We start from the raw sequence: 19342 nt of genomic DNA, 5'->3' as shown, positions 1-19342 counted from the left end.
AGTCTGACGTTTATAGAATTTATAAAAGACATTTATAAAGTTTCTAAAAAAATAATTATAACATTCAAACGCTTGTAGAATTGCATATGCAATAATAAAAACAGATTTGTATGCCAAAGAGTTACATTATCCGCTTCAAAGTCAAGGATACATTTTGTTAGCCTCGCGTTTGTGTCAAAAATAATCACATAGACGCGATTAGAAAGTCAATTCACAAATTTGCATATCGAGGATACATATTCAACATATGTACATAAGTTAGAAACTACCAGAAACGACTGTGTCATAATGTGGCAGGAAGTGATTATGAGAAACAGAATCAATAGTTGCTCATTATTAATATTTATTAGATAGGTGCTCGGGTTTTACATTGTACAATCGTACGTAGCGTATAGTTTAGCGGCCAATTATTGTCAGACTTTCTCGCGTCGTTACATCTAGGTTTCCAGTATACCATCATCTATACAAATGCAGCGTCACATTGCATTATAATGTATTCAGGTGTTTGCTCTCAAGCTGAATAAATTCGCAATGATAGTCTAACGGCTGACTCGAGGATTAATATTCTACTTCGCGTTTCATGGATGGTTTTATAGAATCGAGTAATTGCTTAGGACAGTCTTACTCCGCCGGATCCGGGACACTCGCCTTTGCTCTTCACAGCCAATTCTACAATGTTATTAATAATATCAATTAAATTTCACATTAATTATACAGAATTACATTACAATTATACAAAAATTAGCGATTTCAGTATTTTATTCGTTACCGAACTTGTGCAAATATTTGAGAGAATTAATTATTATAACATGATTACGTTTCTTTAAAATTTACAAAATTTTTTTCTATACTCACTCGCTCCCATTTCGCAATTGTAAACATCCAGAGCGCACTGCGTGCCGAAAGTCCTTGGTTTGAAATTGGAATCGGCAGGGTCGTGAGCGCAAACAGGATCAACATTAATCCCACAATCCCGTGCGCAATCCTTCTTACTCTTCTTCGCCTCTTTAGCAGCCTTGATAGCATCCTTTACGTCCTTCGACGCGGTCGCCGCTTCTTTGATATCCTTAGGTCCTTTTACATCCTTCAAGTTAGTTGCCCCTGTCTCATCGGGAAAAGCGTACGTGTTCTCGCAAAACGCAAACATGCTGAGAAACGCCAACGCTAAGAACAAAATTAAAAGAAGACGAGATAAATAAAAAATTATTCAATATGAATTTAATTTTAATTACACAATTTTAATACGATATTTTTCTCGTAGTTTTTAAATAAAATTTTGTTCTGTAAAAAGTGGTAGAATACATTTTATTTAAAACATAATAGCAATTTGCAAATTATAAATTATACAACATTTCTTTTAACACAAAAATGATAGTTGATAACATTTCCTAAAATCGTAAGAAATTATTAGTACGTAATTTTAAATAAATGTGACTTTTTTGAAAGTTTTATTGGCGAATTGCATGAGACGGTATTGCGTAAATTCATTGAACGTGGCTTAGTATCTCATTGGGATGCTACGCGGCCTTAATACACGTCTTTATTGGATGATTGCAGCTTTATTGAAATCAAGGTTTATTTTGAATCGAGATCAGCCCGCTCCTTGCGGCGATTGCGACGTTTCTTCACTCAAGGCCACTTACGCCCACGCCCATTCAAAAACAGGTTCTTCAGTCTTTCTTTTTGCAATCAGGTATCTTCCAGTATCTCGTGAAGAAATACATAAATATTTAATTTTATAAATAATTGATTGGAATGAAAACATGCTTGCATAATTTTATGATGTAATATTAAGCGAGATCGAGCTGAACTGGATTTTATATCAATGTATCAATGAGTTGAAAAGTGAACGTACATTTATTGAAATAATATCAAAACTTTTCATGATCTTTCAAACCTTATTATAATTAATATAAATTATTTAAAAATTTTATACAAACTCTCCGACACAAAAGTTACAGAGAAGGAATTGAAATAGCAAATTTAAAATTTTTACACTAAAATGCAATCAAAGGCATAAATGCATAAACTATTAACAATTTAATAAAACTACCAAATATTTATTTAAATATATATTAAAATGTAGTTACAAAAAAATTAATGGTAACTCGAAATCACTCGGTATTACGTAGATCATATAATTAAACTCGGTTAGTGAAAATAATATATTAGTTGATTGCAAAAAATCAATTTGCGCTATAAAATCTTAAATAAAGTCGGTGCTGTTTGCGTACCAACTACAATTGCTACCTCCATTGTTCTGGCTGATTGGCGATATAGCTAGGTCAAAAGTCGATGAACACTTTCTGGGCACAACGAATGGTTATCAAGAGGGAACTGACATATCATGTCACCATGCTACGTTTATAAACTGAGAGTGCGGTTACATCTATCCCCACCTGAGACAGAAATTGAGAGTAGGACGTATCACGCCTGGATCGTCCATTTAATTGTGTTTCATCATTTGCAGTGGAAAATCAGGAAGATGAATAAAATATTTCACAAATGTTGATAGAAATTTTTTTATGAAATAAATAAATAAATGATTACAAATAGAGAGATGATACGACAATGTGAAATTTTATGGTAATACAAATCAGTGTTCCTCCCGTTTTGTAAAGTGCCTCTCTTCCTCCATGTAGTTCTTGAATAAATTCAAATAATCATTCCAAGATTCGTGGAACGAGAGTGCATCGGTGATGCGACATGCGGATGTCGTGCATTTCTCCGTTGAATTCGAATGAGTACTGTTTTGCGTCTCGTACTTTTCGACGGAGCTTTTTACTACGTCTTCGAGGTTGTTTAACATCTCTGAACTGGCATAAGCTAAAAAGTATAAAACCATTAGCTAAAATGAGTTAACTAGATAATAAGTTAAGGAGATAATAATTCTAATTGTATCAAACGTTTTCGTTCAAAAAACCTCATTCAGCACGGAAATTCTTATTATAATCAAAGTCCAGAGTTCAAGGACACTGTAGATTTGTCTCATAAAAACTTACGCGATGATAGACTTCGTTCTTCATTGTCGTCGTCGTCTTTATTAGAAACCTTCTTCTTGATGATCTCGAGCTTCGGTATAAAAAGCAGTAAACAAATTATCGCGATGAATTTTACGATCATCTTGAAAATTACTAATTTCAATAAAATTTTTGCAATAGTGAACGCATTCAGTTTGAGGGCGAACGGCAATCCTAGATCGATGTTCGGCAGAAAGGGAATGTGAGATACATCCGGAAGTGAGTAAGGCGCGCCGTAGACCGCGGTTGGAGCGGAAGTGTGAATGGAAGGACCGTATCCTGCAAAAACAAAATAAGAAATAAATCAGATGATTAGAAGAAATACTAAAAATATTTACAGCAATAATTGTATCTAAATTTTAAGGGAAAAATAAATTTTTATCGGGCAAATAAAAGCTTCTCAATTGATTTTATTAGCATAATATTTGCAACTAGACATAATAGTCCTAAAATTACGGATCATAATAATTGTAATTCTTCACGTTAATTTTTTTTACAGTATGACCTCACCTTGTTGGGGTTGCAAATAGGAATTTCCGGGCGGTCCGTACGAAGAAGTCGGAGGATAGAATGAGGGTCCGTCACGCGGCGGCCCGTACGAATTCTGCAGCGAACCATAAGGGTTTTGCGGAACAACGCTGTTGTAGTCCACCGACGGCTTGAAGGCTTGAGAGTAAGAATCGCTGGGCCCGCCGTAAGTAATCCGCGGACTCTTCGACGGGTACGTCGGTCCGGGCGAATCGTACTCCGTTTCCTGCTTGTAAATAGGCTCCTGCACGTACTCTCTCCTATTTGCCGTTGTCTTGGATTCTGCTTGTACGATTCCCTCGCGTGGATCGTTGCTATTGTGCGAGTGTCTCAGTGCCTCAAGATAGGTGTCTTTTTTCCAAGCAGCTTTCGAGCTGCCTTTACTGGCCGAGTGGTGGCTATCGACGATATGAGATCCTCGAGAACCTGTATTCTTTGAACCGGCTCTCCGAAGAATATTTCCTCCGCTATGTTCGCCGGAAGACACTCGGCCGACAATCGTAGGTGTTCCAAAGGAATCGAGCTTTGTCGGCGCTATGTCGTAGAAATTGCTAGAATTGACAACGATCGGTGCTTTCGTCGACAAAGATGGACCGAGAACGAGATCTTTCCCGAGAATTATCGATGCCTCGGATTCCTTCGCCTCGATCTTTAAGGTCGAGGCATCTGGTGTATTCTGATAATTCGAAGCTATAACTTCGTGAGATGACACTAAACCGAGAAAGAGTAGGAAAATTCCTACGATACAGCCGGATCGATGTTTTCGTACTTGATAATGAGATTTCATCTTAAGAACAGATTATCGTTGAAAAAAAATATAATAATCTGAAAGAAGAAAATAAATTATAAATAATATACTTAAATTATACAACATAATTTTTTATAGCTAATGCTTTGCAATGAAAATAAGGCATATACTATCCTATATTTTGTAAAAATTTTATTTTTAAAACTTCACAATTTTATATTGTCTTTTATGTATAAGTAACATTTTAATAAATTGATTTTTTCAAAAATACTAAGTTTTAATCGTTTATTTTATTACAAATTTTAATTAAAACATTTATTTTAGTTAAGAAATTTATATATTATTATATTTATTGAACTCTCTATGAATCTTTTTAAATAGAGATAATAAACAGACTTCTCCGAGATCCCAAGAGTGCTCTTCTGATTATCGATGTTACTTTAATTAAGAAAGAAAGGAGAAACAAGTAGTACGATCAAGCAACGCGACATGAGACGCCTTCTAGATGAATGCAGAAGATCCCTCTTGAATACAAAATGCAAACTGCCGCGCATACTAAGCAAGTAGCGGTCTTCGCCCCTTTTTAGTGGTCTGTCGGTCATTTCAACAGTGACCCTAATTCACGACTGTAGAAGTGCAAAGTAGCTGTAATTTACACAGCTCTACAATGAATTCTTGCAATATGATCTGAAATTGTTATCACTATCCACACTACTAATTTAATTGCCAATATTTTTCTTTATAAAAATGGACTAAAACTGAGGCGTTACAAAATAATAGTAATTTTAAGCTTGCGACAATATAAGCATAATAACTATTATTAACAAAATTAAATTGGATCTAAAATATGGATAGTTTTAATTTTTAGCAATTATCAATAATTGTATATCAATTTCGTTAAGATTTCACCATGAATTATACATTTAAAAAAATGATTTTAATTATGTTATTTTATATGTGTGTGCAATTTATTTTTGATCATTAATAACATAATGTTTTTAATTACTTTTTACGTTTTATTTTACAAAAGTTTCCATAACATCTGCTAAATTAAAAATAAGTAAGCAAAAGCGTTACAAATGCTACAATATAATCTCCCAATGAATATACGTACATTGACTAATTCCACTTAAAAGTAAAGTTTCCACTTTTGACAGAGAATAACGCTGGTATCCAGCTTCACAGTTTGGAAGCTTTTAGTTGTTCTCCAAGAATCTGACTTCAAATATTTCTTCTCCATAAATCTGCTTACTGTTACACTAAACACAAAAATCTATTCGCTGCAAAACTGTTCTAATAAGTGACGAACTTACGAAATGCTCATCATTTCTTGACAGTCACTCTCATGTCTATCACTGCTTGAGAATAAAAAATCATCGCTTTGCTTCGTCTATATATGCCGTTCGCAAGCGGAAGGGGTATGAGATTCCACGTTATTGGGTTACTATTCCACCATGCTTCTGCGACACTTCTAGCATTGTCGTCGACCGTCTACCAAAAAACATGCTAACATTTTTCCATTGCTTTTTGATTCAAAGAAAGTTTTACTAGTTTACAAAAAAATTACATTACAAAGTAGATATTATAATAAATGAGTTATTATTATTATTGAATGATGATTAATACTATTAAATATCTCTATATATTTATTTTTTGTAATAAGACGACAATATTCTAATATTACTATTAATAAATAGAAAAGTATCCGTAAGATTTGATACTTTACGCAATAATTTTATAAAAAAAGAAAAATATATAAAAGCTTTCAAATTGCTTTTAGCAAACACGTTTAGACATGACTTGTGTCTGTTAATAAGACTTTTTTGTTTTTCGGCATTAATTTCGCAAAATTGTGAAAATTATAAAAATTCTACTAGGAAGCGTAAAGGCGTAGGCCCATTATTATGTAGTGGATGATGCAGTCGATAACGGTGTTACTGTCCTTCGAACCACCTACAATACTTTGATCCAGTGGCACACTTTTAACGGCATTAGTGGCATTCTTTCGGTGATTCCATTGTCTTCCGGGGTTATAAGAAAACGCCTGATATAAAAGTGCGTACGTTTGTATTTCCTGGGTAATTAAAACACGAGCAAAATGAGAGAAGTATTTTTCTGTACAATATTTTAAGATAGTTTATTAATTTTCATATTTATATTAAAAATTCTAGAATAGATAAATCATTATTAATTAAAAATGTATCTCTATATATCATTTTTATTAATTTATAAATTACAAAATTGCAAAGTTATAAATTATAAAATCATAAATAACAAAGAATTTATGACGCGTTACAAATGCATTCGAAAAGAAGAGATTGACAAACACAGTCTCTACGACCACCCCGATCAATATGCTAGCTTATTTGGGTCTCTGAGCAACCAAACGGGATGGTGGTGGTTACATGTGCGAGGTTGGCTTGCTATGCAAAAGTAGAGCTTTAATTAAAATAGACCAAAACAATAAAGATTTTAAAATACATTAGCAAAGTGAAAGATACAACAAAATGAATTTTTCAATATCCGAAACAAAGTGCGTCTTTTTATCTTCAAAAACTTAGCAAATAAACACGTTTATTTATTAACTATGGTTGTTATTACAGATGGACAAAATTTGGTAAATCTCACGACTTTGTCTTCATTGGAAAAGAAACTGTTGCAACTGCTTCCGGCATTTACGTGAGTTTTTTGAATTTGAATACGAAAGAAAGACGGATCGAGCGTTTCGACAACATAGAAAGAGGCGATGGCGCATCGTGTTTGGCTGGACATCCGGTATATTATTTATAATATTTATTAATTTTTTAAATTATTTAATGTCCAAAAAATAACACATATTACTGCAATTGTTGCTATTTATTTTTTGATAATATTAGTGCTTCGACTTTTGTGTGCAGACAGTTTCCATGTTTTCCGTCGTTGAAAGAAAACTTAATCCCAAGATATCGATATTTATGTATCCAACACTACAAAGGATTTCCGTATGTAAGTTGCCTGACAAAATTCATAGTTACTTATCGTGTTCTTTCGCGGGTACAGAATATTTGATAAGCCTGACTAGCTTTCCCGATTTTCGACTGATCGTATGGCTTTGGAAAAGCGGCAAGCACATCGCTACTCTTAACACGAAAATAAATAATCTCGTTCAAGAAATTTGGTAAGTAACATTTCTATTATATTTCTTCTATATTTTTTATAATCTACAATAACATTCTATTTCCTTTTTTTTTAAATAATATAACATATTGTTACACATTTTTAAAAGTGGAAAAGTCGGAAAGGCTGTAATAAAACATGTCTCTCACAGGTCAGTAAAAGATCTGATCGTCGAATAGAGCAAATAATAATATTTATAAATAAATTAATAAGAGTATATCTTACTTATTAGCACATGATTTTTATGACTGATATGTTTTTTCATTGTGTTGCTAATAATTTTTTGTTAGGAAAATTTTAATCTTATTTTCTGGTTTTTCCAGAAAATTTAATTTTCTCATGTATTTGGTTGAATTTTTATTATTTCTATAAATAATATAGTTTTTGGTTTTTTTCTTTTTAGATACTTTCACTTTTTTCGTCTATTTACAAATTCTTTTAGGATAACGTCTTCAGTTTGTTCAGATTCCAACACTCTATTTATCTAATCGATAATCTAATCTCCGACTCTTCTCTTTTGTAATTTTTTCTGTGGAAATGTCATAAAAAAAAGTGAAATCTGTAAAACAACAGTATCTTAATCTATATAATATCTTTTTATATAATAGAATATATTTATTTTTAATATAATATTAATTTTTTATATTTTTTTACAATAAAATTAATGCTTTTTGATCATATTAGTTGTTCACCGAATCTTCCGCATTTAATATCGCAATTTGGAGTCATCGATGGCGCACTCTCAATTTATCAAGTGCGCACGTGCTCGAAAATCGTAACCATACATCACGTGGACGTGCCAGTTCCGGAACATAAAATCGTGTCTTCGTCTTGGACTCCGGAAGGAAACCTATTTGTCTCGGACAAATTTGGCAATGTATGGCTCGTGGCGATAGATGCTAACAAGCTGTATTCGGTCGTAAAATCAGAATCTCACAAACTGTCGACGAACAAATCAATCGTCGTCTCATATAAGAATGGCGTAATAGTCGTAAACACCAATAATGAAATTGCAGTGCGTATTGATTCAATTAAATTTGATTTAAATATAAATTTTTGCAACAACAGAACAATTTTAATCATTAATCTTTATTATAAAAAATATAATATCCTCGTATAATTTTATTATTTTAAATATTATACTTGTAATAATAATATGTATAATTTAATTAAATATAATTTGTCAATATCTTACAGTTTTATAAAAAATCGTCGGCGGACTGGAACGTGTCATGGCAATTTGCGTGGTCGATTTCAACTTTCTATTCCATACAAGCGGGAAAACAACATTGTTTCAAAAATGGGGTCCTGTTCCACTCCAAAAGCGGAGAAATTTTTGAGATCAGTACGCAATACGACAACATTCCCCAGATGGAAGTTATTTATACGGATGAAATAGAATACAAAGCACTGTTTTCTATATCTCAACGCACAGATCACGTCGCGGCGCTAGACCGGTTAGATCGCTTATGCATTTTCGAGTTACTGACCGGTAAACTTACAGCGAAATTATTTCTAAAACATCACGGTGAAGGTAAAATAAGAGAAACCTAAAAAAAGAACAGTTATTCTTTATGAAACGTATTGTACATATAATTAAGTTGATATACATATGTGTGATCTATTTTTTTTTACTGTTTTATTTAATTTGTAGTTTAATTAATATTTAAAATATTTGATGAAATAATTTCTTACTATTTTGCAACAATTAATCAATGCATCGCTAATGTGAGTGACATTTCTATTTCAGTTCTGCATACAGATTCGCATCCCACTTTATCGGTGCTTGCATCATGCACCATTGCTGGCAATTGCATATTTATTGACGTCACAAATATCTCATCGCCTAAAATTGTAAATTGCTTTCATCTACACGGAGATTCTTTGGACAGAATAAAATTTTCGCTCTACGGCTCGTTTTTAGGAATTGCTAATTCTCAAACTGGCAAAATGTTTATTATTGGTAAACGGTCTAAACAACAGCGTGTAGATGTTCTTGGATTTATGGAAGTTGGTGAATGCGTAAGACAATTTTTCGTATAACAAATCGTATAAAAAGGAGACGTAAAACTATATAATCTTCGTAGAAAAATGTAAATAAGAAGAATTTAATTTTCTTCTTCCTTTTTGTAGATCGCTAATTTTCTAATATATGAGAGAAATAACGATTGCTTCGAAATCTTAGTTCTTGCAACGGCTAATCCTTCCACAGTTTCGATCGGCGGTGACAAAGTGATCGTATACACTTGCAAAATGTCGATGGACTTCTGCGCGAATCCCGTGTGCGTGATAGATTTGTCAAAAACTTACAAGATGCTCTATCATGGATCAAATAAGCCTTTCGACATATTAGCTACACCCTCTTTATCTAAACAGTTGCATCGAATGGAAATAGAGGTGTGTAAGTCACGTTAATTTGCTGCTTAATTACATAAGATAAATTTTATTTATCTTATTCTCTCTTATATTATTTAATTATTAAATATTTGAATTATATTATTTATTCTGTATCCAAAGTTTTAAAAAATTACAGTAATCTGTATTTTAACCCGTATTTTTCATTCCGATTTAGAAAAGAAGAAATTGATCAAACTTTTTTTCGCAGGATGATTTTCAAAATATTGTTCTTGCGGAAGCACTCTCTGAGATGCATCAAATGAGAGATTTCGGAATATATGTGACGGACTCTCGAATCATAACGTATGGATACGATGGTTTAATCATAGTCAGAAATAGTACAGAGCTTCATAAAGCGATCGCGGCTTTTATGCCGCATCACCGTAGCGAAGCAGGCATAAAGTATGCAATTTCTTCTCACTTTGGGGAGCTGATTATTTCCCTTGGTAGGAACGGAGATCTCGTTGCCAGCCGAATCCGGTATTTTGTCTTTATTTGCCGTTGCATACTTAAATCATTCATAACAGAAGTAAATATGTATAAACCAATTTAATTATACAAACAGCTTACCGGAGATAAACAGGCAACAAGCAAAAATAAACTTGGTGGAAACCGAGGCTGTAAATAGACATTTATCGATTGAAGATTTTATTTCTGATTCAAATGAACTTTACGATCTACAAGAAGAGACCTGGCTGGATAGTATAACCGCTGTTAAATTGAAAGCCGAGCGTAACAAAGCTCTATCTTTACGAGTTTTTATCAAAGCCGATCTGGAAAAAATAAAAAATCAAGTATGTCTTTTTCCATTATTTCTTAGAGATGTAGTCGCAACATTGATAGCGCAAGTTTTGCAACAGATATGCAAGCTTCTCGATGCAAATGAGAGCAAGCCACCAGACGCTCGATTGCCAATCTCGGCTTTCGACTTGGATCGCGAGTCTCGACAACGGAAAATAGCAGATGCGAAACTTGAACGAGATAAGGTGCGTCGAGAACTCGAGGAGAAATGCGCCCAACGAGATCAGATAGCGTTATATCTGCGTGAAATATTCTGGGAGCCTCTGGAAGTTAAACCATGCGCCCTCAGATCTATTAGTGGCGACACGATAGTCCGAAATTATCCTCTCGTCGCGTCGAATCGGAAAAAGGATGACTTTAAAGTATGGGATAAACTTTCCGCGGACACTGGCGAATTTTTGTACAGGTAATTATTTATGTCCGCATCTTTTTATTAATTGTTATTATAAAAATACTTTTAACGTAGATGTAAAATATTGTTTCTAGTTGCGAGGTGTATAATGATGAGTTAATAGATAAAGAAGACGATTCGAGACGAGGATCCACAGAGCTTGATTGCGAAGAAAGATCAACGAGTAACAACAGCGAAGCCAAAGTACACGAAGTGGCTAAAAAGTGGTATGAACTGGCGGATGACGATGAGAAATTATGTATATCGGGGATCACAACGCATAAATGGATAGAGGATGAAAGCATAGCTGCAACGCATCAATTGTTAGTTTCATATGACAGCGATTTTGAAATTATTCTAAAGAAAGACATCATCATCGAAAATCGAGAGCGTAAATTAAAGGTGATGTAATTTGTTCGATAGTATAATTATCAGAAAGTATACTCTACGATAAGCTAAGAATATAACAATATTCAACGATTTCTTTAAACGTAGATAATATTAAAATTTTGTTCTAATTATTCACTAGCGTATGTGTCACATTTCAATTTTTATAAATTAAGGTTTTTTTGAACAGATGCATTTTAACGATCTCTTCGAGAAAATGAGACGCGCAAAGGAACATGAATTAAAGCGCGCAAAAGAACGCATCGACAGACTTCGACATTGCGCTTCTGAGTTAAAAACGATGTTCGGGATAGATTCACTTCTGGAACCAATCGAAACGCCAATCTGGAGTGTCGAAGAGATACCCGATTATGTAGTCACTGTAAAAGATCAAGAAGTACTTGAGAAACAATCGCGACGAGAAGAGCCTGAAAACGTAATAGTCGATAAGAATGGAGAAAATAAACAGAAAACTGGAGAAAATAATGATTTTTATGACAAAATTCTTGAGAAAACAATGGACGGTGTATTGGAACCCAAGTGAGTCAATTTAAAGTTACCAAATAATTGCATGAAAATTGATACAAATAAGCTTTTGCAGTTTTATCAATATAATTTTAAAACTTACTTTGAAAATAAATTATCAATATTTTTTTCAAGGTGGGAAGACGAAGTGAAAAAGGAGATACCTATGCCGGAATGTTTAATGAAAGATTCTTCGAAATATACTGACGAAGACATCGCAGCTATCGCATTATATAAGTTCAAAGTGCAAGTGTTGCAAAAAGAACGAGAAAAGTATAAATCGACACTGCAGGTCGAGATTGTGGAAACGAAAGGTCAGTTGAAGCATTTAAAAGAATGAATAAAATAATTGTTTACAGAACTGGAATTATTCTTCAAGCATTCCAGGCTCTTGATCAAAATAATTTAAAAAAAAAATGCATTTTAGAAGCCTTACAAAGAGATATTGTAGCATTCAATGACAAGTTAAAGGATCTGGAATTGAAAAAGATGCAGATCGAATGCGCGATTCTCCAGGAAAGATTGATGAGGATACACGAGATCCAACGATATCGGGTCGAAGTCAACGGAAAACAAGAAATTGCTCGTTTCACCGAGGAAGAGCTAACACCGTCGACGCTGAAGGCACACAAGCTCGCCGAAGAATGCAATTCGCACGAAACAGTCGTGTCAGAATTAAAAACTCGATATGACAATCTTTGCAAGGCGGAAAAGCGCCAGGAAACTAAGTTCCGCAGCGAATTTGCGGACTTGAAGCAACCGATAGTGGAACATTTGCTCAGACATTACAAGAAGCGACCCAGGATCGGCCGACTCATTACCACGTCCGTCACGTATCTGACAGAGGTGGCCAGATGCGTCGCGAACAACGAAAAATCGGACATCTTACCACGCGAATGCCTAGACTTTCTCAGAGGTATGGACACGTTGGACACAATGCCCGGAAATTTACCGTCGCAAATCAACATTCATCACTGGCGAACGATGTGCAAGTTGAGGAGAGCAAAAGTTGAAGTAGAGACAAAGGTAAAGAGAAAAAAAAGAAGAGCAAAACCATGCTACTATTGCATTTCTTTAAAAATATTCAATTTATTGCGAAAACAATTTTGTGATATACTTTTTTCAATACATATGTTACGAAAATCGCAAATAATTCAGAAATTATGTATGAATTTTACAAAACTTTAATATAATAGTCACAAAGGAGGATGTTAAAAATAGGTCGATTTTGGCCCATGGTGTGGAACCAAAACTACAAATGGTTTCTTATAAATTTTGTACCGTAAAATCACGTGGTAAAGTCCGTTTTCCTCTAGACAGCGGGGAGAGTACGGAAAAATAGAAAAAAAAAACTATAAAAAATTGAATTTTCCGTATAAAAATACATGTACTTATGGATGTACTTGAGTGAACACAAGTGTGTTGTAGTTTTGGTTCCACACCATGGGCCAAAATCAACCTATTTTTAACATCCTCCTTATAATATCTAATTATCAATATGGCAGCGCTGTCAGAGCAATCATTGACGTCATACAGTCAGAGAATAGCCGCCCAATAATCTCCTTCTTCTGTATAAACTCCAAGCAATTCTTATATCTATTCCAGAGAGACCCCTCTCCTCCAAAACAAATTATAATATGTAATTGTTTATATAGCAGCCCTCTCACAGCGATCATTGACGTCGTACAGTCAGAGAATAGCCACCCAATAATCTCCTTCTTCTGTATAAACTCCAAGCAATTCTTATATCTATTCCAGAGAGACCCCTCTCCTCCAAGACAAATTATAATATCTAATTCTCAATATGGCAGCAGCGATCATTGATGTCGTACAGTCAGAGAATAGCCGCCCAATGATCTCCTTGCTTAGTATAAACTCCAAGCAATTCTTATATCTCTTCCAGAGAGACCCCTCTCCTCCAAAACGAATTATAATATGTAATTGTTTATATAGCAGCCCTCTCACAGCGATCATTGACGTCGTACAGTCAGAGAATAGCCGCCCAATGATCTCCTTGCTTAGTATAAACTTCAAGCAATTCTTATATCTCTTCCAGAGAGACCCCTCTCCTCCAAAACGAATTATAATATGTAATTGTTTATATAGCAGCCCTCTCACAGCAATCATTGACGTCGTACGGTCAGAGAATAGCCGCCCAATAATCTCCTTTCTTAGTATAAACTCCAAGCAATTCTTATATCTATTCCAGAGAGACCCCTCTCCTCCAAGACAAATTATAATATCTAATTTTCAATATGGCAGCAGCGATCATTGATGTCGTACAGTCAGAGAATAGCCGCCCAATGATCTCCTTGCTTAGTATAAACTTCAAGCAATTCTTATATCTCTTCCAGAGAGACCCCTCTCCTCCAAAACGAATTATAATATGTAATTGTTTATATAGCAGCCCTCTCACAGCGATCATTGACGTCGTACGGTCAGAGAATAGCCGCCCAATAATCTCCTTTCTTAGTATAAACTCCAAGCAATTCTTATATCTATTCCAGAGAGACCCCTCTCCTCCAAGACAAATTATAATATCTAATTTTCAATATGGCAGCAGCGATCATTGATGTCGTACAGTCAGAGAATAGCCGCCCAATGATCTCCTTGCTTAGTATAAACTCCAAGCAATTCTTATATCTATTCCAGAGAGACCCCTCTCCTTCAAAACAAATTATAATATGTAATTGTTTATATAGCAGCCCTCTCACAGCGATCATTGACGTCGTACAGTCAGAGAATAGCCACCCAATAATCTCCTTCTTCTCTATAAACTCCAAGCAATTCTTATATCTATTCCAGAGAGACCCCTCTCCTTCAAAACGAATTATAATATGTAATTGTTTATATAGCAGCCCTCTCACAGCGATCATTGACGTCGTACAGTCAGAGAATAGCCACCCAATAATCTCCTTCTTCTGTATAAACTCCAAGCAATTCTTATATCTATTCCAGAGAGACCCCTCTCCTTCAAAACGAATTATAATATGTAATTGTTTATATAGCAGCCCTCTCACAGCGATCATTGACGTCGTACGGTCAGAGAATAGCCGCCCAATAATCTCCTTTCTTAGTATAAACTCCAAGCAATTCTTATATCTATTCCAGAGAGACCCCTCTCCTCCAAGACAAATTATAATATCTAATTTTCAATATGGCAGCAGCGATCATTGATGTCGTACAGTCAGAGAATAGCCGCCCAATGATCTCCTTGCTTAGTATAAACTTCAAGCAATTCTTATATCTATTCCAGAGAGACCCCTCTCCTCCAAAACGAATTATAATATGTAATTGTTTATATAGCAGCCCTCTCACAGCAATCATTGATGTCGTACAGTCAGAGAATAGCCACCCAATAATCTCCTTCTTCTCTATAAACTCCAAGCAATTCTTATATCTATTCCAGAGAGACCCCTCTCCTTCAAAACGAATTATAATATGTAATTGTTTATATAGCAGCCCTCTCACAGCGATCATTGACGTCGTACAGTCAGAGAATAGCCACCCAATAATCTCCTTCTTCTGTATAAACTCCAAGCAATTCTTATATCTATTCCAGAGAGACCCCTCTCCTTCAAAACGAATTATAATATGTAATTGTTTATATAGCAGCCCTCTCACAGCGATCATTGACGTCGTACGGTCAGAGAATAGCCGCCCAATAATCTCCTTTCTTAGTATAAACTCCAAGCAATTCTTATATCTATTCCAGAGAGACCCCTCTCCTCCAAGACAAATTATAATATCTAATTCTCAATATGGCAGCAGCGATCATTGATGTCGTACAGTCAGAGAATAGCCGCCCAATGATCTCCTTGCTTAGTATAAACTCCTAGCAATTCTTATATCTCTTCCAGAGAGACCCCTCTCCTCCAAAACAAATTATAATATCTAATTGTTTATATTGCAGCCTTCTCACAGCGATCATTGACGTCGTACAGTCAGAGAATAGCCGCCCAATAATCTCCTTCCTTAGTATAAACTCCAAGCAATTCTTATATCTATTCCAGAGAGACCCCTCTCCTCCAAGACAAATTATAATATCTAATTCTCAATATGGCAGCAGCGATCATTGATGTCGTACAGTCAGAGAATAGCCGCCCAATGATCTCCTTGCTTAGTATAAACTCCTAGCAATTCTTATATCTCTTCCAGAGAGACCCCTCTCCTCCAAAACAAATTATAATATCTAATTGTTTATATTGCAGCCTTCTCACAGCGATCATTGACGTCGTACAGTCAGAGAATAGCCGCCCAATAATCTCCTTCCTTAGTATAAACTCCAAGCAATTCTTATATCTATTCCAGAGAGACCCCTCTCCTCCAAAACGAATTATAATATGTAATTGTTTATATAGCAGCCCTCTCACAGCGATCATTGATGTCGTACAGTCAGAGAATAGCCGCCCAATGATCTCCTTGCTTAGTATAAACTCCAAGCAATTCTTATATCTCTTCCAGAGACACCCCTCTCCTCCAAAACAAATTATAATATCTAATTCTCAATATGGCAGCAGCGATCATTGACGTCGTACAGTCAGAGAATAGCCGCCCAATAATCTCCTTCTTCTGTATAAACTCTAAGCAATTCTTATATCTATTCCAGAGAGACCCCTCTCCTCCAAAACAAATTATAATATCTAATTGTTTATATAGCAGCTCTCTCACAGCGATCATTGACGTCGTACAGTCAGAGAATAGCCGCTCAATGATCTAATTGCTGAGTAGAAACCAAAGTCTCTAGAAGAGATATCAGAATTGTTGAAGTTTATACTGAGCAAGGAGATCATTGGGCGGCTATTCTCTGACCGTACGATGTCAATGATGGCTGTGAGAGGGCTGCTATATAAACAATTAGATATTATAATTTGTCTTGGAGGAGAGGGGTGTCTCTGGAAGAGATAGAAGAATTGCTTGAAGTTTATACTGAGCAAGGAGATCATTGGGTGGCTATTCTCTGACCGTACGACGTCAATGATTGCTCTGACAACTCTGCCATATTGATAATTAGATATTATAAGGAGGATATTAAAAATAGGTCGATTTTGGCCCATGGTGTGGAACCAAAACTACAAAACACTTGTGTTCACTCAAGTACATCCATAAGTACATGTGTTTTTATACAGGAAATTGCATTTTTCATCTTTTTTTCAATTTTTCCGTACTTTTCCTGCTATCTAGAGGAAAACGGACTTTACTACGTGATTCTACGGTACAAAATTTATAAGAAACCATTTGTAGTTTTGGTTCCATACTATGGACTAAAATCGACTTATTTTTAACTACTTCTTTGCTAAAAAGGTGGGTAATATGTTGAAGGTGAAATGCTGCGCGGTGGAGATGGCCGAAGCGGAGCAAACGCTGTCGTTTTACCAGAAAGCGATGCAATCGGCTGATAACGTCGTGGCGTGCAAAAAGATCAGTTTGGATAACATGGAGAAATCCTTGGCGCAACTTGCGGAGGAGATGAAAGTTCAACTCGTCTTGAAGATGGGTCAGATTGAGGTTCCGCTGCGAGGTTGCTTCTCCGATTACGAGAACACCGTTCTTGTGCCGCACGAGGAACTTTTGCGCATCAACAACTGTATCGTCGAAGCTGGAAAACGCAAGTTAGCGGCAATACATAAATCCATACATTTGCGGAAAGTCGTGGCGCAGCATGAATGGAGACATACTTGCGCGAAGATGATATTGGACGATTTGCAGCAGGAGCTAAAGGATGTTCGAGAGTTCAAGGTAGAGTTTCGTGAAGATTCGCAAGGAAGTGTGGTTTTCTCAATTATACAATTTGATAATATTGTTATATTGTTATTAACAAGATTGTTTTATGTTACAGCCATTGAATTTTACAAAATAATCATCGTTTTTGCATGTTTCAGATTACGAGAAACGTGCTCGAATTTTTGAGGCGTTATCCTTGCAGTACAAATATGGAACAGGATTACGAGAAAATGCATACCAATTTACAAATATTTCAAAACGTAAGCATCAATTGTTTATTAAGCCTTAAAAATATTAAATATAATATAAAAAAGTAACTAAGCAAAATAAAATTAAAAATTTACATTTTATCACATTTAATTCAATGATCCTTACATTAATAATTATATCTATTCAATTATCGGCAAATATTTGGGTAATAATAGAAATTAATTAATTAGTAAATTTATGGAAAAACTTAAAACATTTCTTTATAGTAATCAACTTTTTATAATATCAGTTGATTAACATTCTAGACTATTTCTTTCTTTAAAATATTGCAATGCATTATAATGAAGAAGATATTAAATGTAAATTCTAAATTGTTATGCCCAATAATTTTTACAATATAAAATTCCAGTGTCTAATAATAAATAATAAAATGTACATTTTAAAATTCTAGACCATTTCTAAAATTCTAGGTTTACCAAATGTTATAATATAAGAAAGAGATATATATTCTAAGGCATAAAAATGAATCTAAATAACATGCCTTTTTTAAGAAAGAAATTGTTTACGCAGATAACTTAATATTTAAACTTTAAACGTGTTTCAGAAATGTCGAGAGCTGTTGAAAGTGGAACAAGCGCGTCTGAATGAAACGAAGCGGCAAATAGCAAAATGGAAGAAAAAGAACGACAAATTGACAAAGGAAATCAAAAGGAAGTCATCGGAAGTCGAGGAGCGTCGTAGATTATTCGATGATCCTCGTCGTAAAAAGGACAAAGAGGCCCGAAAGATGAGACTCGCGGCGATCGCGAGACGAACCAAACTGATTATGAAACTGGAGAACAATTATGAGCAATTGTTGATCTTGCATGCTCGACTGGAAGTCTTGAAATTACGAACGTATCCGACCTTGCAACTTAAAACCGCATGATTCATGTATCGAGGAAAAACTGTCCATAACATAAATCGCAGCAATATTGGATATTTATTAACTTGTTTTATAAATTTATAAATTTGTTAGAGAACTGTCTTTTTTTTATTGATAATAAATATTGATAATAAATTTGTGCTACTTATGCATTATACGTACAAAAACAAATACATCGAATACGTGCATCAAATACATCGGATGCTCTTTAATTAGTTGCAGAATTGCAGATTCGTGTGTACATGATATTATATTACCATGTTACATTTTTCATAAATATTTATTTTTTTCGATCTCAATCTCGTAAATTATCAATAAAGGAAAATTACATACTTATTTTAAGAAGAGAATGAGGAAAGTGATATTACTACATCATTATGTAAATTTCCATTATTTTTCACTATATGAAAACACACATACACGATCAACATGTCTTAATAACTCAAAGATAAAACCACATGCAGTATGTTTAAAGATATGATTCTTTCTTTTATTTGAAAGCGCGCCGCAAAAAGATATTCATTTTTCTA

The 19342-nt window shown here is 34.6% G+C and overlaps 3 protein-coding genes across 3 annotated transcripts; 1 reads left to right on the top strand and 2 right to left on the bottom strand.

Annotated features, from left to right (window-relative positions):
- Nucleotides 1–326: 326 nt before the first annotated feature.
- LOC105672204 (uncharacterized) lies at nucleotides 327–2393 on the bottom strand. The gene is made up of 3 exons (XM_012366974.2): nucleotides 2235–2393; nucleotides 856–1164; nucleotides 327–669 (listed from the first exon to the last, which is right to left on the bottom strand). The coding sequence occupies exons 1-3, from the start codon at nucleotides 2254–2256 to the stop codon at nucleotides 611–613; spliced, it is 390 nt and encodes a 129-aa protein (XP_012222397.1). The 5' UTR covers nucleotides 2257–2393; the 3' UTR covers nucleotides 327–610.
- On the bottom strand, nucleotides 2235–5964 carry LOC105672101 (uncharacterized). The gene is made up of 4 exons (XM_067352873.1): nucleotides 5411–5964; nucleotides 3531–4373; nucleotides 3003–3299; nucleotides 2235–2826 (listed from the first exon to the last, which is right to left on the bottom strand). The coding sequence occupies exons 2-4, from the start codon at nucleotides 4333–4335 to the stop codon at nucleotides 2597–2599; spliced, it is 1332 nt and encodes a 443-aa protein (XP_067208974.1). The 5' UTR covers nucleotides 4336–4373; nucleotides 5411–5964; the 3' UTR covers nucleotides 2235–2596.
- Nucleotides 3611–18947, top strand: LOC105672100 (cilia- and flagella-associated protein 43-like). The gene is made up of 17 exons (XM_067352844.1): nucleotides 3611–3714; nucleotides 6900–7071; nucleotides 7194–7453; nucleotides 8137–8467; nucleotides 8650–8986; nucleotides 9203–9474; nucleotides 9586–9849; nucleotides 10058–10329; nucleotides 10415–10643; nucleotides 10710–11056; nucleotides 11137–11443; nucleotides 11619–11968; nucleotides 12089–12267; nucleotides 12381–12979; nucleotides 17276–17692; nucleotides 17836–17937; nucleotides 18492–18947. The coding sequence occupies exons 3-17, from the start codon at nucleotides 7203–7205 to the stop codon at nucleotides 18813–18815; spliced, it is 4581 nt and encodes a 1526-aa protein (XP_067208945.1). The 5' UTR covers nucleotides 3611–3714; nucleotides 6900–7071; nucleotides 7194–7202; the 3' UTR covers nucleotides 18816–18947.
- The last annotated feature ends 395 nt before the right edge of the window (nucleotides 18948–19342 follow it).

Source organism: Linepithema humile, chromosome 4, assembly GCF_040581485.1.
Source record: "Linepithema humile isolate Giens D197 chromosome 4, Lhum_UNIL_v1.0, whole genome shotgun sequence".
Taxonomy (NCBI): Eukaryota; Metazoa; Arthropoda; class Insecta; order Hymenoptera; family Formicidae; genus Linepithema; species Linepithema humile.
This window is presented reverse-complemented; position numbering and strand designations above follow the sequence as displayed.